The sequence below is a fragment of the Myodes glareolus genome, chromosome 21 (genome assembly GCF_982192425.1).
Source record: "Myodes glareolus chromosome 21, mMyoGla1.1, whole genome shotgun sequence".
Taxonomy (NCBI): domain Eukaryota; kingdom Metazoa; phylum Chordata; class Mammalia; order Rodentia; family Cricetidae; genus Myodes; species Myodes glareolus.
The window spans coordinates 12680090-12701630 of NC_142046.1; the positions used below are offsets into that span (position 1 = coordinate 12680090).

A 21541-nucleotide genomic window follows, 5' to 3' on the forward strand; every position below is an offset into this window, starting at 1 on the left:
TTGGACAGCCCCGGCCCAGCCTCTGGGGCTAGATTAACAGGGGACTTGAGGGTGCTGCCTAAAAGGTAGGGTCCTGTCTGCACAGGGCCAGGTCTGCAGTTTGTTAGGCCAATCCCAGGTCATACATCAGTGGTAGAAAGGTCACTACCCCAGCATGCCAACTAAAGCTGTCACCCAAGTTCAGACCTTCTGCCTCCTCTTCTGGTCCAGTTGTCAAGGGCTCCTGCTCCTGGGAAACTGCAGCAGGTCAGATGTGCAAGCAGTGCCTCCCCAACGCTCTGAAAGCCTGGGGTCCACAGACGCCCATCTGGGCAAGCACACCCCTCCACTTGCCCAGCCCCAGGGACACGTGGTAGCACTTTGCAAAACAACCCTCAAGACTCTCAAGGGTCCTGCACACAGAGGTGTTGCTGTGGCTGCTGCTGTGGCTATGGCTGTGACCAGCAAGAACATACAACCTCCTTCAAGGTTTTCCTTTACCAGACTTGGGACCGCATCTCCTCCTCCATCCTTCCTTCAGGTCCTATCTCAGAGGCCCCTCCTCCCAAGAGCCTCAGCGGCTCAGGCAGTGGAGGCCAAGGTGTCTATTTTCTAGTGTCACTGTGTGCCATGCAGAACACCACTCATGAACTCACAGGACTACAAGGGGTAGCTAACAACCATGCCCACGTCAGACATATAAACAGTCTCTTTCCAGAATCTTCCTCACTGCTCTCCAGACTCTGCCCTGTCCTTGCAACTTCCCTTTGGCTCTTGTCAGACAGAATTGTTCTCTCAAAATAAACCAACAGGGTCACAGTACTCTTTTTAATTTGATACATTCACTGCTTTAAAAAAAAATCAGGAAAAGAGCTGGGTGTGGTGAAGCACACCTTTAATCCGAGCACTCGGGAGGCAGAGGCTGGGGTGGGGGTCTCTGAGTTCAAGGACAGCATGGTCTACAGAGTGAGTTCCAGGACAGCCAGGACTACAGAGAAACCCTGTCTGGGGTGATAGAGGTAGGCGATTACATGTTCCCTTTTCCTGGCTACATATTATACCATTGGATAACACCTATTGCTACATTGTTCCACTCGCCTGTTTCAGTGCCCTGCTGTACCATTTGGTTACAAGCTAAGCTAGACTAACTCTCCCTTAAGGTTGCTGCATAGGTTTAACCTAGGCAGGCCTGAATTTCTTTCCTCTAAGCCTGCGGGTGTGTGGACCAGCAATCTCTTCAGGACACCACTTCCCGCCTGGCCTTTAAAAGTCCCGCAACTTCAGCCACAGCAGCTCACCACTCGGAATCTTTCCTCCTTGGGACACAAGTTCCCAGCTCCCCCAGTACACTGAGAGGCCAGCAGCAGGACCCCGGCACCACACCTCTCTAAGACAGGTACAAGGACTGAAGTCACCAAGCAAGTTAAAGCGCTTGCCTCAGGCCTGAACCCACTCAGGGGACCCCAGGCCACCAGGAAGTTGTTTCATCTCTGACAGGAGAGCAAATGACAATGGGACAGAAGCAAGCTGTCACAGATAGGTGTCAACATCACAGCAGCCAACTGAACAGGTCTGCAATGGCAGGACCTAGGCATTTGGGCTTGGCAGCCACCAGCTCAATGCCAAGCACACTCAGTCTCCACACACTTCTGAACCTATTATATCCCAAGAATGGTGCTGAGAGTCCACCTGGCCCCTCCCTGACACACTAAGGATTCAACCAAGACCAGAGATTGGGGTCAGGAGCCCAGAAGAGGACCAGTCAGATCAAGAACAAATCCCTGGCCTTACCGTCCGGAACAAGAACAAAGACCTGAATGCCAGTGAGTCACACTATGGGGAATACACGCAGAGAGGAAGGAAGCCCTGGGTAGCAGATGCACGCACCTTATGTCTGTGGCCTCAGACAAAGCAGGCCCAGACCACGCCTTCCAAGAGGACAGAGACAAAGGCCATGGTCTCCAGGATCTGCCTACAGCACCCCAAATCCACACCCACACACACTTGTGCACCCCCAGGCACTCATGCAGAGAGTTCCAAGGTCCTCTGCCTCTTTTTGGAACTTATTTATTTATATGTTTTTATTTTATCCGCATGAATTTTTTGCCAGTGTGTATGTGCACACAGCAGGTACACACCCATGGACGTCAGATGAGAGCTGTGGTTCCCTTGGATCTGGAATTACGGAGGGTTGTGAGCCACCACATGGGTGCTGGGAATTGAACCCAGGTCCTTTGCAAGAGTAACTAGTGTGCTTAACCACTGAACCATCTCTCCAGTCCCAAGAGGCATCTTTTTATTCTCACACATGGCACTAAGCACCATGGTGTCCATTATCACAGAGTAGTGACTGCCAGGCAGATTCAAAACCTTCACAACCATTAGGGATTAGTGACATCCTGTCTTAGAGCAAATGAAACAGTTACTGGACTGGCCTAAGGGCCCTTGGCTAGTAGATGGAAGAGCAGGCTGTCACCACCAAAGCCCCTCTTCTAGTTGAGGTTTCCACTGTTGTGATACAACACAGCAATCAAAAGGCCAAGTTGGGGAGAAAAGGGTTCATTTGACTTATTCTTATTTGCTGTCCATCACCAAAGGAAATCAGGACAGGAACTCAAGAAGGGTAGGATCCTGGAGGCAGGAACTGATGCAGACACACTATGGAGGGGCGCTGCTTACTGGCTTGCTTCCCCTGGCTTGCTCAGCCTACTTTCTCAAAGAACCCAGGACCACCAGTCCAGGGACGGCACCACCCACCATGGGCTGCGCCCTTCCCCATTGATCACTAATTGAGAAAATGCCTTACAGCTGGATCTCAAGAAGGCATTTCCTCAGCTGAGGCTCCTTCCTTCCTCTCTGATGACGCTAGCTTGGTCAAGTTGACATAAAACCATTAGCCAGTACTGCCACTCTCCACCCAGGGAGGCCCAGTGGCGCCAGACCTCAGGTGCTACAAATATCTTAGTAAGGACGGCAGCCTGGGTAGTCCCCCCGACCCCCAGTACAGGGGCTACAAAATGAGGCTGAGTCCTGTAATGTCCTTCAGCGTCTATAACATGACTCCAAGGTACAGAGGAGCCTGGAAGGGTCTGGGGGTATCGGGACACCACACTATGGGGAAACCGAAGCTCAGAGTGAAGGCAGGTGTCAGCCAAGGTTACACATAACTCTTGAGTTCGTCTTTTTGCTGATTGGCCTCTTAAAAACTCTCCATGTGACTGGGGGCGGGGAAGGACAGCCCCTAAGTACACAGGAAGTCTGCTGGGCCCCATGTGGGGGTGGAGAGGCCCAAGCCAGTAGGGCAAGACCCCAAGCAGCAAGTCTTGGATTCCACAACAGTCTCCACAGGAAAACAGGAAAGCTGAGCTTTGTGTGCAGCCTGCAACAGCCCCGCCTAGAAGGATGAGGGGTCCTGGGTCTCTAAGAAAATAACCCCTTGGCCCAATGCAGAAGACCCTGCCTCAGGTCTTAGCCAGAACCACACCAGACACACAAAGGGCCTGCTATGTTCACCTACTGGACTCACACCGTCTCCCATAAAGAAGGGAAACTGAGGCCCAGAGACACACAGTGACTGTCTTGAGCAAAGCCTGGAGAGCCGCCCTATAGTCATTCCCAGGGGAGTGGGCCCAGTTTCCCACAAGGAGGGGCAATCTGTCCCCTCTCCCCTTTTCCTGGCAGCCTTAAATACAGGGTGGGGGTGGGAGGAGAGTGGGGCTTTGGCTATTTTTAACCAAATACAACTTTCTGTCTGTGAGTGGACAAGCCCGGGCCGTCCTCAGACACAGGCCGTCTGTGATGCTGCACAGAGCCTGCCTTGCTCAATGAGGACTTGTTTGTTTACTCAGTTTTCAAATTATACCCTCTGCAGCCTGGCCCAGCCCAGTCACCCTTCCCTGGCTGTGTCTGTGCTGGTCCTTGGTGGGGAAGGCAGTCAGGCGTCCTGTCCAGTTCTGTAGTCTCTGGATTGTGGGCTCTTCCTTTCCACTCTCAGGGCTCCGGTTTACTCAGTGGTGAAATGGACAGGATCAGTTAGATCGAGCGGTCTGTCCGTCCATCCTTCCATCCATCCTTCCTTCTGTTCTCTCTCCACAGAGTCTCCGTCTGTGCTCCAGGCTGGCCTTGACCTTGTAATCCTCCTAGCCTTCTGACGTTTAGATAATTTCCATCGTGCCACCTGAGAGACAGATGTGTCCAGGCCAGAGGAAGAAAAACTCATCTGCTGCCCAACAGCAACTTCAAGGCCAAGGCAGGGACTGGGGGAGGGGGGACAGGCAATTCTAAGTAAACTTGTGGATTCCAAAACTTAAGCTCCCATCCCGTCCCCCACTCTCCCCACATCCTTCACATTCCAAAGAGCTGCCCTAGCTGGGTAGAGGCACAGGCCTTTAATCGCAGCAGAGGCAGGCGGATCTCTGAGTTTAAAGCCAGCCTGGTCTACAAAGTGAGTTCCAGGACAGCCAGGGCTACACAGAAAAACCCTGTCTCAAAAAACAAAAACAAACAAACAAACAAACAAAAAAGAATCACAGCTGGGTGTGGTGGCTAATGCTTTTAATCTCTGCACTCAGGAAGCAAAGATAGCCTGGTCTATATAGTGAGTTCCAGCTTGGCTAAATAGAAAACGAACACACACACACACACACACACACACACACACACACACAGAGCACCAGTTATGATGTAGATTTCAGGATTTGGAGAGCTGAGGCAAGAAACTGCTGCAAATTCAAGGTCAGCCTGGACTACGCGGTGAGACTGTCTCAACTCAGGACTGTCTCACTTGGGGCATTGGTTACAGAGCACGCACACGAACTAGAGTTCAGTCCCCAGCACCACATGAAACTAGACGTGTGGCACACATCTGTGACCCCAGCATGAGGGAGGTCAGAGTACAGGAATCAGAGGGTCAGGGTCAGGCTGTCATCGCCATGTCCCTGGCACCTGTCATAGGCCAAGAACTCTGCAGAGCCTTTAGATATTCCAAAGGCAAGTAATGGGGGGTCACTGTTTCTTTTTTTTTTTCTTTCCTTTTTTTTTTTTTTTTTTTTTACACCAGGCTGGCCTCGAACCCAGAGAGATCCACCTGTCTCTGCCTTCTGAGTGCTGGGATTAAAGTGGTGCACCACCACTGCCCAGCCATTTACTTTCACCTGCAGCTCCAAGGAAGGACCATGACCAAAGCCACACAGCTTTGTCCCTGGCAGGCACATGGCCTCCTGATGGAGTGCACTCTGGTTTTGCACACTCCAAGAGTGTACAGGATCTCTCAAAACTGGTGCACATCAGATGCTCCCCCCACTGTCACCAAGGCCTAGGCCACTCCACCCCTACCTGGGTATGCCCTCACCACCCACCCCCATGCTCAGCCCACCACCACAACTGGGTGTCACTTCCACCTGGGAATGAGCCAAGGCTTCCCCAGGTCTCTCAGGACAAAGTCCCTCCTCTTCAAGGCCAACACTCACAGCTCCTTCCACCCTACACTCCCCCACCTTCCGCCAGGAGGCTCCAAGCAAATGAGGACCACTGAGAAAGTTCGATCAGCCTGTCCCCAGCACAGGAAGGGCTGTGTAACTGTCTCGGCTTCCTTTTAAAGTGAGCGCTCCACCACGGGTTTGTATGTGTGTGTGTTTGGGGGTGGAGGCCCTTGAGAATATCAGGGCACACGTGGGGAAGACGTCACAAAGTCAGTCTTTCACCACAGATCTGGGGACTGGACGCAGGAGCTGGATCTGCACAGCGGGCATTTTCCCTGCTGGACCACTTACTGGCTATCATGTAACCCAGGCTGGCATCCAACTGGATATGGAGCCTAGGATTATTCTGAACTCCTGACCTTCCTGCTCCAATCTCCTAAGTGCTGGGATTACAGGCATGCACCATTAAACCCAGATGAAATTCCATAACTATTGACTGAGTGGATAAAGGAAAAATGACCAGGATGTCAGGACCCAGAGTGCATCACCTGGAGAAGGTCTGAGAGGCATGGACCACTGTTTCCACACAGCAAACCACCTGGTAGGGCCTTTCGAGTCCTGGGAAAGGATTTTCAAAGGCAGAGACATCCCAAAAGAGGGTATTGATCTTGAGGTCACAAATGGGGAGACCCATCAGAGAGGTACAACCTCTAGCCAGAGTCACACAGCAAATAATCAACAGGACCAGGTTCAGAGTATAAATCTAATTCAGGACACACAGTGCTTTTACCTTCTGTGTCCCAACTCAAGACAGACACAGAGTGGTGCACAACGCTGGGGGAACCACAGCCCCACCCCACAGCTCTGCACACACAAGCTGAATACCTCAGGTGTCCTGAACCAAAGGCTGGTGTTGCTCGGGCTAGGACATGCCTGCTTGCTGTGGGACACAAGGCTGGCCACACGCGAGGGGGCAGACAAATCAGCTATGTCTCCTGAGGTGTCAAGCAGGCCCAGTAGAGTAACAACCAAAAAAGCCATCATTTGGGATGGACAAGCCCAGATGTTGTGAAAGTCCTTGCTATGTAAACATGACAGAGTTCGATTCCCCAGAACCCATGTAAAGGTGGAAGAAGAGAACCACAGAGGCATCCTCTGGTCTCCAATGTGCACCACGGCACATGTGCACCACACACATCACGCACAAACACACACAGAAAATTAAAAAAATGTAAAAGCTGGGTGGTGGTGGCGCACATCTTTGATCCCAGCGCTCAGGAGGCAGAGGCAGGTGGGTCTCTGAGTTTGAATGCAAGCTGGTCTAGAAGAGTGAGTTTCAGGACAGCCAGGGCGACAACAGGAAACCCCGTCTCAAAAAACCAAAAACCAAACAAACAAAAATAAATTTAAGCTACCCTACTAATCAAGCTGAGGGCATAGCTCAGTCAGCGCTCGCTGAGTGTGCATCAGGACCTGCGGACAGCACAGCACCGCGCACACCGGACACACACGTGTCATACAGCTGCAATGCCAGCACACGGTGGAGGTGAGGGGACCAGGGGTCCACGGCTACAGAGCAAGCTCAAGGCCAACCTCAGGACGTGAGACCCTGTCTTAAAACAAAACAAAATAGCTGTCACTCACTGCCACCACTTCCAAAGATTATCATGCTGCTCTGTGATGGCAAAACAACCTCCATCTTTTACAGAGACCCCTAAGGCCCAGGGACACCAATTCATCTAGAGACAGAGCCCAAGCTCCACACACACAAAGCCTTGCTCCGGGGACCCTCTCAGATCCCTGCTTCCCATTCACCATTCACCGTCCACTGTGGCAGCAGACCCATGGTCCCTTCATCATGGGTTGGAGTCAGCACATTTCCTCATGGGACCGGGTCCCAAGTGGGCAGGGCACCACACAGGCAGCACTTCCGGTTCTCCCAGTTTCACCATCAAGCCTCCTCGGTGACTCAGGCCCTGAAACTCCACCTAGAGAGGAGCGTGGCTCTGCTCCCCACTCGGGCTTCAGAAAGCCCTTCTTCCCCAGGCAGGGAAGTGGGTGGGGGTGGGGCCGGGGAGGAAAAGGCAGTGCAGGAATCTGTAACCGCAGGATGATGCTTCTGCGACAATGTGTAGTGAGTGAGTCAAGAGCTCTGCCTGGGGAGGGGGTGGGGCAGAGGGGTGGCTGCTCAGAGAGAGAGGCTGTGAGTCTCAGACTGAGTAATGCCTCTGCCACGGTGGGATATAGCCATAGCTGATATAGTCGGGCAGCCTATCAGGCCTCTGGCCCAAGCCGTACAGTCCCCCCTCCTCTCCCTGCCAGGCCCCATCTGTGTCTCTTTGGGGCCTTTCCCACACTGCCCCCCTTGTGAATCATAGCGATGCAGTCACAGTGGGGACTTCGTCACGAAGGCCTTGCTCTCCCTGCTTCCTGCCTTCCATGGAGGTAATTCTGAGAGATAATCCAGGCATTGGACGGCATGGCACAGAGTAAGTGCTCAGTTAAAAGAGTTGGGCTGTGCTGTGGCTCAGTTGGTAGAGCGCTAGCCTAACATACATGAGGCCCTGGGTTTGATTCCTGCCTAAGATCTTAGCACTCAAGAGGTACAAGGTCATCCTCAGCAACCCAGTGAGTTTGAGGACAGCGTGGGTTATAAAAGGCTGTGTCTAAATAAATAAATAAAACTATTTTAGCATTCACAGCCTGAGAACCGCCCCTCCTTTCTCTATCACCCGCCATTCTTAGACAGGAAATAGACCAGTCCCTGTGGGCAGCAGGCCAGGGGAGCAGCTACTGGGGCCACATACCCTGAGGCCACAGACTTCAGTTCACACTAACAACTCACGGGCAGTCCCTTCAAATGCATTCGCATCTAACAGATGCTCAGAGAGGTCCCCTGGGCTCCCAGGAGGGATCTTTCCTGGATATGTCCAGATGAATAAAAAAGGCAGGGTAGGGGTAGAGTATGCAGGATGGATCTGGCTTCAGCAGGGTGGCCAAGCACAGCCAGGGAGGAATCAGGCATAGGAGATTGCGCTAAGAACCAACAGGGCAGGAAAAACCCAAAGGCAACATTGAGAGAACGGCTAAGAAATGCCTCACCTGGAAAGACGTGCAGACTGTGAAAAAGGTGTTTACTGTAAATAGTTTAGAAAAAGAGGGGAGACACACAGTGTTGAGTCACAGTGCCAGCAACCTACAACCACAATGGGGCAGGCGGGGAAACGCTACCAAAGGACAGCGTGGTCAGGCAGGGGGTGGGTGAGCCGCCTTTCTTGTCTTTCAGCTTCATTCCTTAGGCGGCAGGAGGCAGGGAGGGCGGGCTATGGCCCAGTTTGGGATTAGAAAGGTCTCTTTTGGCAGCCTGTGTGGGAAGGCCTGGGGTGAGGTGGGAGGCCCCCAGGAGGCCAGAGCACGGGCTAAACGGTGGGAGAGGACCAAATAGAAGACTAGAGGAGGCTGGGGGGAGGGGAGAGCAGGAAAGCCAACAAAAGCACATTATGTAAGACTCAACACAGAGATAGCAGAGTGCCCAGACACTTCACCCACAGAGGCTGACCCAGGCCTGGACCAAGCATCCGGCCTGCAAGGTCTCTGGGCAAAGCCCTCCCCCAACACCCCCCCCACCCCATGACAATTAGGCAGCACGGCAGGGAGGGGGGAGTGTAACACCTACATCCTTCACTCCTGCACCTGTAGCCACTTTTAGAAGTGGAGAGGTAAAGGCGTGGGGGTTGCTAAGATCAATCTGCAAACAGGTATTATTTGCTTTTCTTGACAAACAAACATGATCCCTTTTTCATAGCCGGTTATCACAAAGGGCGATAACCCAGTAATAAAGGAGGTCTTGGCAGAAGGGTATGAAATGTTTGTCACTTTCCAAAGGCTAAGCATGGATGTATTCATATTCCCCAGAAGTTCTCCTTGACGCCTCTGATACCAGCTCCTAGCACAAGCTGTATATAGGAAAGTTTAAGCAGCACAATGTATATACTACAAGATGCCAGTAAAACTCCAAGCAGCCATTACCAGAGCCATGGACAAATAACACTGCCCCGGGCACAGAATGGCACTTCGAGTGGAAGGAAAAAAACCAGCTATCGGAGTGAACCAATATGGAAGAGGTGACCAGACAAATGATTTCTTCTGTGGAGCGATGGCCAAGAAAGAAAGATGGAAGACCTGGTTTTTATACGTCCCCTCCTAAAGTGTCCAGGTGCACACTGCTTGGGCAATTCGACGAAGGCTGAGGCTGCCTAGGGTGGAGAGAACAGGGAGGGTGTGGTGTGGTGGCTGCTGATGGGTTCAGGGTTTATTTCAAGCAGGCTGAAATGTCCCCAGATTACGTGTGGAGATGGTTGCTCACCTCAGTCAATACAGTAAAAAACATTCGCTGTGGGTAGATGGTACAGGGTGTGGAACTGGGTCTCAGTAAAGTGTGGTTTTTAAAGAAAGAATTAGCCAGGAGCAGGGAGAGCAGCGCAGGTGGGTGGAACACGCAGGGGCATAAGTGCTTGGCACAGTCTGCCCTCTGTGGGACAATCCTTGCACCTTTACTGAGTAGTGACCCACAACGGTGGAACCCCTGAGGAAGTCCTGGCGAAGGGGGATTTCCCCCATGGCAGCCAGCGCCAGCTCTCCCGCTGCAGCTCAGGTGCCGGTCAACAGCCCTCACTCACAGCGCAGCGTCCTGGTTTCTGCATGAGAGTCCTGTCATCTGTCTCGTGGAAAGGATGGTCTGGCATAGCTCAGTCATTTGTCTATCTTCCGGTTCCTTCTACACAACCCGCTGTCACTGTCCCTGCCACTAATCTCCCAACCCGCACCACACAGACCACATCCACCACACAGAACTGCCACCGTGAAAAAAGCCAGGAGTCAAGGGTTCTGAAAAACTGGTTTCTCTTCAGATCCAGGGAACTGGCCAATCTGACTTCAGAGACAGGACAAACCTCACCCACCCCTTTGAACGTCAACATTAGAGGGAATCTAATCACAGAAACCCCAGAACAATCTCACTAATATGATGTTTGCTGAGTGCTTCTGCCCAAGTACTAGGTTGGGTAGCACCTTATCTGTGCTGAGCCACTAGATCCTCCCAGCAGCACCCAGCTACCATTGTCATTCCCATCTCACTGATAAGGACACTGAGATTCAATCCTCAGTAAATGGGAGGGCGGGTGTGTGCGGTGGCACAGGCCTGGAATCCCAGCTAGTCAGGACTTGAGAAACAAAGGAGCTTAGATTCAGGTTCTGCCTGGGCTACAAATTGAGTTCAAGGCAGCCTAGGCAACTTAGCAAAACTGTCTCAAAATAATAATAATAACAATAATAATAATAATAAAGGCTTGAGAAATACCTCAGTGGTAGAGGAGGGTTTACAAGGAAAACAAAGAGGGCTGGAGAGATGGCTCACTGGTTAAGAGCATTGTTCTTGCAGGATGTGGGCTTGATTCCCAGCACCCCCATGGCAGCTAACCACCATCTCTAACTCCAGCTCCAGGGGATCTGATGCCGGTCCTCCTCTGAGCAAGACCACATTCAGTGCACAGACATACATGGGAGCAAAACACTCATACATTAAAAAAAAAAAAAAAAAAAAAGAACTGGCAATGCGGCCAAAAGTCAGTCAGCTAACACTTGTGCAGTCTGAGTCGGGATTAAAGTTGTTCCAGTCGGGTTTATAGGGAATTTTAGTCTTGTTAGGCCCTCATGGCTGGAAGGGACTTCAGCCACCTGGTGCCACACCCCATTCTGTTCGTATCTAGGGAAAATGGCACGTAGGAAAATAAGCAGCCCCTAGGTGACAATGGTTCCCTAGCTCTCTGGCCCATTCCACACCAAGTGTGCACAAACCACCCTGCTACCACCATCGCCAGCACTGGGCAGGAACAAGCCTCTGCTTGCCAGAGGCTTTGAAATTGCAGGATAAAAGGTACCAGGGCAGCAAAACAGCACCCTGGGTAAGAGCACGCCTGACCTTTGCCAGGACTTGCAGGCTGGCATTCACCTGCTCACCTGCTAGGGGAGGGGACAAGGCTGCCAGCCAAGCCGCAGCACCCTGACAGGCCTGGGAGCTTGAGGGCCCTGTGGGAAGGGGTGTTCCCACAGCTGACACTTCAGCAGGTAGGGAGGGCTCTGGAATGCCAATCATCTGCTATGGAGTCCGCCAGTACCTGCTGGGTGGGGTGAGGAGAGTGAATGGGTGGCTGGAGGTGGCGAAAACAGGACCCCATTTCCCTCCAACAGATTCTAAGGACGTTCTCCTCTCTATTGGGCTGCCTTCTTACAGTCCCCCGCCAGACACTTCAGGAGCCCCCCACCCCTCCAGGTGAGCTTGTCATGGAATCTAAGGCATCTAAGGGGGGTTATTAATAGCACTTCAGTGTTAGGAGGAGAGGCAAGCAGGCTGAGTGAGCACAGCCCTCTTTTCCTCAGCCTGTATCCACAAAACAAACTCAGCCCTCTCCAGAAGAGGCCACTTTACCTTCCCTGGCTCAGGATCCACTCTGGGAATTGGTCAGTAGGGCAGAGGTGGGTTCTCAGCCCACGACTTGGGAAGGTGGGAGATCTGGGTGTGGGGAAAGGAAAAAACCCACTGAAGTAGGGCACACCCCACCCATGCTTGCTGAGAGTCCTGAGAGGAGATCCTGAATAGAGGGACTGTTACAGAACCCCAGGAGGTTGCCACCAACAGGGAAGGGACAGGAAGGCTCCGCCCGGCCCTTCCTGAACCCAGACCTTGTCCTACAAGGAGGCCTTCCAAGACTTAACCCCCAACTGTTCAGAGGTGAGAAATGATCTGATTTGTTCTAAGTCACCATCTCTGTGCCCAACTTCAGGGCTGGCACAAACGGAAGCTCAGGCCCAGTCACTGGACAGTCCTTCTCTGGCCCCTTCTTTGTACCCTGCTAGGGTAGATAGAGAGAGGTAGGGGAGAGTAAGGGGCACCTGTCATTGCTCTCAAAGGGTCCCTGCTTTCAAGAGAATGTGGGGTAGGCACTCAACAGGACATCAAGACAACGTAGGGGACGCCACAATACAGGGAGACAAGACTAGGGGATCTTAACCTCTTCATGTTATCCAAGAACCCCAACCGGATGGCACCCCACGTCTCAGTACCTGCTCTAGGCCCTGTACTAAGCAACACCAACCCCTTTCAAAGATAACACCGAGGCTCTAGGGCATTAAGAGACCGGTTCAAGATCACACACCTAGGCAAAAAGCTGAAATTACATTCAGGACTGCCTGGCCTGACCTGCCTGTGTGGTCAGTCCAAGATGGGTTTGGGGACAGCCTGAGATTCTCATCCCGTTTCCCATTCTCCACAATCAACCCAGGATGCTGAACTCCTTCACATACTTAGGAAAAGCAACTCTTTGAGAAGTGTTCACCATGCCCTGACAGGCTGAGCGCAAGGCTAGCTAAAGGACCGCACTGGAAGGCTGGACACTGACCCTGAAGGAGCCAGCTCTGGCCATGACCAGCCGCCCCTCTAAGCTGTAGAGCCAGCACTCTGCTGAACTGGACCCAACTCAACTGGCCAGGGACCTGGCCTTTCTAGGGCACCCCATCTCTCCTTAGCCTCACTCTCTACGTGAGGCCTTCCAAGGGCCCATCCCCCTGGAAGCTTCAGCCACGTGTACGGGGACTAAAGCCAGGGAGAGGTGGGACAGGTCGGCTGCGCGGGGAAGTCAGGAAGCTCTGACTAAGTGTGGCAGAGTCCGGAGTAGTGGGTAGGCTTGGAACGTTGCTGGGAAGATGAGGATGCGACCCCGCGGTCACGCGATCTACGGTATAGGTGCAGGGTTCTGGCCTGATGGGGCTCCAAGAGGAGCAAGTTCCAGCAGAGAAATGGGGTCTCAGGCTCCTCAAAGGGGGAAGGGAACACATATTAAGGCCTGGAAGGGCCGCCCAAGCCGAGAGAGAACAAGTTCGGAGGAAGGGCAAGGGTCTGACCGGCTCCCGCCCCGCCCCGCCCCGGGCCTTGACTCTCCGGGACCCCCTCCCCGACCCTGCGAGGACGGAGGCGTGGCCCGGGGTGCCCCGCGGAGCCCGAGGCCGGCGTGACGCTGTGCGGTCCTCACCTGCGATGTGCTGGCGTCGCGCGTCATCCAGGTGTGTGGACAGCACGTCTCCCATGGCGAGGAGAAGCCGCGGCCGGATCCGCCCCCGCTACTCAGACGGACGCCTCTGGCGCCATGGAGTCCGCAGGCCCCACTCCCGCCGCCCCGCAGCCCCGCAGTCCCGCAGCAGTCTGGGCTCCGCTCCACTCCCACCGCGATCTCCACCGCGTCCCGCCTGCCCGCCCGCCGCCGTAGCCTCTCCAGCCGGCGCCCAGGCCCCGTTGCCCGCCCCACCCCGCCCCGCCAGGCCAGGCCACGCCCCCGACAGAGCCACGCCCTCCTCTCCAGTCCAGGGCGGGCGGGGACCTCTAGACAGCGGGGAGACTTAGACAAAGAGAAGATCCCCGGAAGGGAGACCCGGGACCGACGCGCCGGGTGTGCGCCAAATTCAGATAGCGGAGAAGAAAAGGCTGGTGGGGGCATCGCAGAAAACTAGGCGCCCTGGGGATTGCAGCCAGAGCGTCTCCCCTCCTTCCTCATGCCGAGGAGGATGTAGGGACTGCAAGAGGACGCCTGGACGGACATGCAGGAATTCAGCATTCCTTCAGCTCCTCTCGTCTTGCCCCCTGCCCCCAATCTCGTCCGCAGCTGCCCGCACTAGGATAGTCCCTTGGCCTTAATCGGACCTGCCCCAGAAGGTGTGCCAGCCCTTCTTGCACAATAGATAGGGGCAGGTGGGGAGGGGAAATGGACAAGGATGGGGTGGAGGATGGAGGGACATGGGAGAGGAGGGTTGGGGAGGGGGCAATATGGCTGGAGCCCAAAGATATCAGGGCCCTAGAGCCAGGAGGTCATTCCTCAGGCGGGTCCTGTGGGCGTTTCATTTGGAAGGCGGCTTGCTGAACTGAGCAAAGCAGGAATGGCTCTTTACAGTTTGCAAAAGAGTATCTGAAATGAAAGAGTGGGGACCTCGGACTTTGGGTACTTGGACTGTAGGGCAGGGCATGGGTGGGTCACTAGCACCAGAAGAAAGTGTTCCGGTTTCTGGACCTTCCAAGCTGTAGAGGAGGCCGACTAGACTAGACTAGGTATCTCGGACTGCTTTGGTTCAGATATGTCCTGCGTCTGTGACCAGGGCTGGCCAGTCGCAGGTCAGCATCTCTCACATCTGTGCATTCCACCCCGTTATTAGCTGCTCCCGCTGTAAATCTGACACCTCGGCAAACGAGGATCATAACAGTTCCCTCTAAGTAAGCACCTGTCTCTGTAGCGTGTCACCGCCGCAGGAGGTAGGTTGGGAAAGGACTGGGGTGATGCAGGCCCTCGGTCATGCTTCCAGTCACTCACCAGTCAGCCAGCTGATGTGCTAAACGTTCATTTGCTAAGTCTTTTGCAAGATACCCTGTGAAGTCGAGTGTAGCGGTGCGTGCCTGATAGCCCTACAATGGGGAGGAAGGGAGGAAGGTCAAGATTGAGGCTACTGGGCTGGTGAGATGACTCAGACTAAAGAGCACTACTGCCTCTTGCAGAGGACTCAGGTTCAGGTCCCAGCGGCCAAGTTAGGTGGCTCACAAGTGCCTGTAACTACAGTTCCCGGGTATATGTGATGCCCCTTCTGACTTCCACAGGCTCCAATACTCACATGGGGCAAATAAACTCATATGGGAAAACACACATACACACAAATCGATAAAATAAGCTATAAGAGTTTGAGGTCAGCCTAAGTAGGCTGCATAGCAAGTTTGAGGTCAGTCTAAGGAAGATCCTCTTTCAAAATACCAGTGGCTAAGCCAGGCAGTGGTGGCACATGCCTTTAATCCCAGCCCTTGGGAGGCAGAGCCCTGTAAATCTCTGGTTTCAAGGCCAGCCTGATGTACGGAGTAAGTTCCAGGACAACCAGGGCTACACAGAAAGACCCCGTCTCCAAAAAAACCAAAATAATAATAATAATAATAATAATAATAATAAATTAAAAATTTAAAAAGGTTTTAAAAAAGAAAAGTTGCACAGGGGTGGCGCATGCCTTTAATTCCAGCACTCAGGAAGCAGAGGCAGGGGGATCCCTGAGTTTGAGGCCAACCTGGTCTACAGAGCGAGTTCCAGGACAGCCAGGGTTACACAGAGAAACCCTGTCTCGGAAAAGCAAATGAACAAATGAAAGTTGAAGTAAGTCAGTGATCTAATTCTTGTCTAACATGAACCAGGAGGGCCCTGATTCCTGTGGTACCTTAAATATGCACACGCACGTGTGTATGCACACACACACACACGCACACAGAAATATTAAGGGTGAACAGATGAGGAAGTCCAGGCTACCCTACCCTCTGTGACCCTGGACAAGTGGCATTCCTTATGGAGCCTCAGTTTCCTCACCTGTCAAGTAAGAATAATGATGCTTTGTGGGGAAGGTCAAAAAAGCCCGAGTGTCTAGCCCAGTGCCTCTTCAATAAACAGAAATGCCATTCTGGTCCCTGCCCTTCAGAAATGTTTTAAGCACGGTGCTTTAGGACTAGTTCCAGAGTTGAAGGTTGAAAAACAAGAATTGTGACAGCAGGCACTAACGAAAGGACATTCAGGGAGTGGGGCCCCACACTGCAAAGACCGAAGCTATGAAAAACAGGATGCATTCAGGTGGCAGAGCCATCAGGAAGAGCTGAAGTCCAGCTGGCGGAGGCCCAGAGAAGGAAAGTGACTTATGCCCAAGTCTCACAGTAGGGCCACGGCCAACACTTCTGACACTGGGTGTCACGTTCTTTACACCGCCCGGAGCAAGTGACACCTCAGCCTCAACTACACAGCCTAGAAAGGCCTGTTCTTCCCTGGGGAAAGGACACTTGGAGCTGCTGGTTCCCAGTCATCTCCTCAGCCAGGCTGGAGGCCTGGGTCAGGTGGAGAAGGGACTGGTGGCCTGTCCCTGCCCTTCGTGGTACACCCAGGCCTAGAGCCTAGAACACACACACTTCCCAGAATGCATGCGGGGTCCCTGGCACAAGGACCCTTTCCTTAGACCTCTGTCCTCTGTCACTAAACTACCTTGAGCTCCTATGGCCTCAAAAGCAGGAAGGTTCTGTAAACTGTAGGGTGCTGTTCATGTGTGAGAATAGTAACCTCCAACCTTGAGACCAGTCCCTAAGAATTTTAGATTTATTGAATGCACATAGAAACATTGACTACAGGAGGAGGAGGAGGAGGAAGGGAGGACACTGGAGAGATGGCTCAGAGGTGAAAAGTGATGGTTGCTCTTCCAGAGGTCCTGAGTTCAATTCCCAGCAACCATCTGGTGGCTCACAGCCGATCTGGTGCCCTCTTCTGGCCTGCAGGCACACATGCCGTATACATAATAAGTAAATCTTTTTTAAAAAGAAGTAAAATAAATAAATAAATAAATAAAGTGCACATCTTAATCCCAGCACTCAGGAGGCAGAGGCAGGCAGATCTCTGGGAGTCTGAGGCCCAGCGTGGTCTACAGAGCAAGTTCCAGGACAGTCGGGGCTACACAGAGAACCTGACAAAAAGAAAAAGCTTAGTGAATAAGCTCCTGGAGCCCAGAGAATGGGGTCTGAAGGGTACAATTGGAGACCAAATCCAGGACCTTGTGCTCACTAGGTAAGCATACTCTACCACTGGGCTAAATCCCCATCTCCCCAGAGGGATGTTTTAGTCTGTGTCATGGGGGAGGGGGTTTCAAACAGGCTGGCCTTGATCTCAGAGACCCACTTGCCTCTGCCTCCCTAGTGCAGGGATTAAAGGTGTGTGCCACCGCCCGGTTACACTGGGTTTGTATGTGTGTGGCGCTGGGGACTGAGCCGAGAGCTGGTACCAGCAAGCAGACACCACCAGTCACCACTCTGGTGCATTCCCAGTTCTTGGCGCTTTGAGACAAGCCCTCATTGGTTCTAAGTTTATCTCAGATTGGCCTTGAACTTGCAGGGTAGCCCAGGCTTGCCTCAAACACATGGAGGGAGAGGTATATTGGGAGCTGTTGCACATCACCCAGACTGGCTTAAAATCACTATGTAGTCTGGGCCAGTCTGCAAACTTGAAGCATCTTCCTGCCTCAGCCTCCTAGATGTTGGGATTGCAGGTGACTTCAGGCATAGGTCCATGGAGATGTAAGAAAGATACGGGAATTAAGGGTGTCAGTGGGAAAAGGCAGAGTCCACTTAGGCCCTTGAGGTCACATGGTTGTGTCAAGACTTCCTGTAGGAGGGGGAAGGGAGAAAGGGCCTTGTTTTGGATGGGTGGAACCAGATGAGGATGCAGCTGGAGCTTGGAGGATGGAGCTTTTTCTAAGAACATTGTAGAGCTCTCTGGAAGAGCTTAGCCATCTTCTGTGTTAATCAACCAGGGCAGTTATGGCTCTGGGTCAGAGAGGAATAAAGGGACTTGACATTTGCTTTTTTTTTAAATATTTTTTTATGATTTATTTAACTTTATTTTATGTGCATTGGTGTGAAGGTGTCAGATCCTCTGCAACTGGATCTTCAGACAGTTGTGAGCTGCCATGTGGGTGCTGGGAATTGAACCTGGGTCCTCTGCAAGAGCAGTCAGTACTCTTAATCACTGAGCCATCTCTCCAGCCCTTGCTTTTTTTTTTGCTAGGGAGGAAACCTGAGGTCTTGTTTATGCTAAGCAAGCATTCCACCTCTGAGCTATCCTTTAGCCCTCCCCCCCTTTTTTTTTAATAAAAAAAGAAAAAAAGTGAATATAGTCATCAGTATATGGATTCCAGGAAGTTGACAGCAGAGAATTTCCCAATGGCCTGGGTCATTTTCATGTTCACCTTTTTATTTCTTTGTTTTTCATTAACTTTTGAACTAAGTGTACGAAATAATGGGTGTGATGACATTTTCATATACTTTATATCACTGTCCTTTGCCCATATTCACACCCATCCCCCTTCCTTGTGCCTCTCCCAAATGACTCTTTTTTTAAGTGCCTAGCATATAACCTAGGGCTTATGCATGCTAGACAAGAGCTATTACACTGTGGAGCAGCCTCCCCAACACTTTGCCTTCCAGATTTGAGTAGACCACAATTGCAATGTCTTGTCTGTCTTCCTTCCTTCCTTCCTTCCTTCCTTCCTTCCTTCCTTCCTTCCTTCTTTCCTTTCCTTTTTTGGTTTTTCGAGGTAGAGTGTAACACTCCCTGACTGTCCTGGAACTCACAAAGATCCACCTGCCTCTGCCTCCCAAGTGCTGGAATTAAAGGCACGCGCTGGCACCACCCAGCTGCCATGTGTTGTCACACATGCACAGGACAGAGGTCATTTGTGTTCTCTCCTGTCACGCTGGGGCTCAGACACGACACATGAGAAACCAGTTAGTTAGTCCTCTGCTACTTGCCTGCACCCTTGGTCCATCTACCTTTCATGCCTATTGCCTGTTTGTTTCCTACTGGATGTTGAATGAGTGTGTGTTATACGTACAGGTCCTTGTGTTTTTGCAAGTGGAGGTCAGAGGTCAACATCAGTGTCGTCCTTGATCACGTTCCACCTTGTTTTCTGAGACAGGGTCTCCCACTGAATTTGAAGGCTAAACTAGATGCCTGTCTCTGCCTCCCGGGGTGGGGGTGGGGCCCGGATTACAGATGCATGTCCTGTTCCCGCACAGACTCCTGCAGCCTTCAGGTGGGTGCTGGGAATCTATCTGGCCTTGACCAGCTGTGCCATCTCCCCAGCCCCTTCTTCCATATGAACTCTTTCTGTAGTGAGACTTTCTCACCGTGCAAAGATGTTCTCCTGTTACAGCCCAGAGGCTCTCTCCTCCACAGACTCCCGCCCTCTCCTTGGTGACTCCAGGAATGTGGACAAAGGGTAGGAACGCAGGATCAGGGGCAAGAAGGGAAGGAACGCTGCGGGCCCGCACGCTGGGTCTACCCCTCCTAAGCAAAGAATGCCACCTACAGCCCTTGACTCACCAGCCCTCTGTCAGGAAGTGGCTTCTGCCAGTCAGCCTCTCAGCAGGGCTGCCCCGCCCAGCCCCACCCTAAAGCACATTTGGAAACAGCAACCTGAAGGTGAAGAATAATGAGCCTTTACTCTGAAAGGGAGGTCAGAAGGCTGGAGCCAGAGCCTGGACTGGGGCCCAGAGCAGGGCAAGCATTTCTCTAGGGTTTCCAGAAGGGGCTCGTCCAGCGCGCCCTTCCTTTTCTTGTAGGAAGAATGAAGGGTCTTAGTTGCCCCCCAGGTTCCTCTCCCCATGAGGTTGGCTCCAAGCCCCTGCTCTGCTTGCCCCACAAACCTGTCAGACTTGAAATAGAGGAAGAGAAAAACAAAACAAACCCCTCCAGTAAGCTGCAGGGGGTGTGGATGAATGGAGATTCTGTTTTTAAGGAATATCATGTGTCCACCTCTGTTTACCCGGTTGGCATGCCCTGTGGTACGGAAGGACCCTGGCACCGGGCCCAGACCTCCCCCTTGGGCAGTGGGAGGAACTGCAGCTCACAGCCTGGTCCACCCAGGTGTGTCTGTGGAACTCCCTTCTTGTTCCTTCAGGGGTACAGCTATCACCTCACGCAGGGCCCAGCAACCGCCCAGCCCATGGTGGCCTGGCTGTCGATAGCCCGCCTCTTGGTTCTCACTGGACACTCGCATGGATTCTTCTAAAACACAAACATGGTCATGTTCTCCACGTCCAGTCCTAGAGATGAAGCCAAATTCCTAAATGTGATATTTAAGAAATTCTTTCATTAAGAAAAAAAATGTTAAAAAAAAAAACACCACTTTTTTCTTAAAAAAACAAAGACATTTTTTCTTAAAGGAAAAACAAGTTTTTTACATTTATTTGTTTGTTAATTTGTTTTATTTGGCAGGGGAAGCAGCACGTAATGTGAACTTCAGACTTCCAAGAGTCTATTCTCGCAGGGCGGTGGTGGCACACACAGAGCACAGAGGCATGTGGATCTCTGTGAGTTCAAGGACAGCCTGGTCTAGAAAGTGAGTTCCAGAGAAACCCTGTCCAAAAAAAAAAAGTCTATCTGTTAGCTTATTCTCCCTGCTTCCCACGTGTGCTCCGGACAGCAGCAGCCACCTTCCCCCTAAGTCACCTCACCAGCCCCAGCCCTCCTGCTTCCCTTCCTCCGCCGCCAGCCACCCTGAACTTTCAAATCTCCAAAATAGTCCTGCTTCATTCTGTCTTAGAGTTTGCACATTAGCCAAGCCTATCCCCAGTGTTTGCCCCTCCAGTTAGCATTCATTGTGCAATGATAAAACTGTCTATCCTTTCCAGCAAGCCTGAGCCAGGTTAGGCCCACCATCTCTGCTCTCCCCAGCGCTCTAAACTCTTCCTTCACGACAGTCAGCACATTCCTGTTTTTTTTTTTTTTTTTGTATGTATGGTTATCTGTGTAACTAGAGCATGCTCTCTGAGGACTAGGACTGTCTTCACGTGACATCATAATGAACAAGATTGAGTGCATACCCCCGGTGCACAAACCATTGGTGATGAGAGGCCTGCTTGCCCCTGGAACCTAGCAACCCTAGAGACCTGTGTAGGATAGCGCCTGTCGCAGTCATGTCCACCTCACTTGACAGCAAAGAAAGTCTCTGCCAATAGGGCCTGCTTGCACACCTCCAGGAATGGGGACTCAGGGCCTTTTCAGGCCGTGGTTTCATAGGTAGACCCAACAACACAGAAGCCAGGCAGGGAGTTGCTGAAGTGTCAGCAAGCGCTCAGAGAGTAAGGATGGCATGCATGTGTACATACATGTATGCATGTACAATGACAATCCAACCTAAACTCCCACACTGGACAGTTCCTGCCACACTGGGCCCTGGCTTTCCCATCCTCTACCTCATTGAACCTTGACCACCACTTGAGGTCCGACATCTTCTGGAAGACAAAACAGGCTCAGGGATGCTGTGACTTGTCTAAAGTTTCAAAGTGAAAAGGGATGAAGGGTTGGGATGTAGCTCAGAGGTAGATCCCATCTTTAAGACCAGAACTGGAAGCTGGTTGGTGGTGGCACATGCCTTTAATCCCAGGACTCGGGAGACAGAGGCAGAAGGATCTCTGTGGGTTCAAGGCCAACCTGGTCTACAGATTGAGATCCAGGACAGCCAAGGTTATACAGAAA

The 21541-nt window shown here is 52.2% G+C and overlaps 1 protein-coding gene and 1 long non-coding RNA gene across 3 annotated transcripts in view; one reads left to right on the top strand and one right to left on the bottom strand.

The window, feature by feature from the left end:
- Positions 1 to 13699, bottom strand: part of Niban2 (niban apoptosis regulator 2) — a 49352-nt gene extending 35653 nt beyond the window's left edge. The window contains exon 1 of one of the 2 annotated variants that reach the window (XM_087899717.1): positions 13487 to 13699. In XM_087899717.1, the coding sequence (XP_087755843.1) occupies positions 13487 to 13541 (55 nt within the window). In that variant the 5' untranslated portion in view covers positions 13542 to 13699. Of the gene's footprint in view, positions 1 to 13108; positions 13318 to 13486 lie in introns of those variants that run through there. The other variant, XM_048432147.3, reaches the window with a different exon arrangement.
- LOC125398969 (uncharacterized) lies at positions 1426 to 4289 on the top strand. Its single transcript, XR_007231564.3, has 2 exons — positions 1426 to 1802; positions 4075 to 4289. It is a non-coding gene; the product is annotated as an uncharacterized LOC125398969 (long non-coding RNA).
- Positions 13700 to 21541: the final 7842 nt, after the last annotated feature.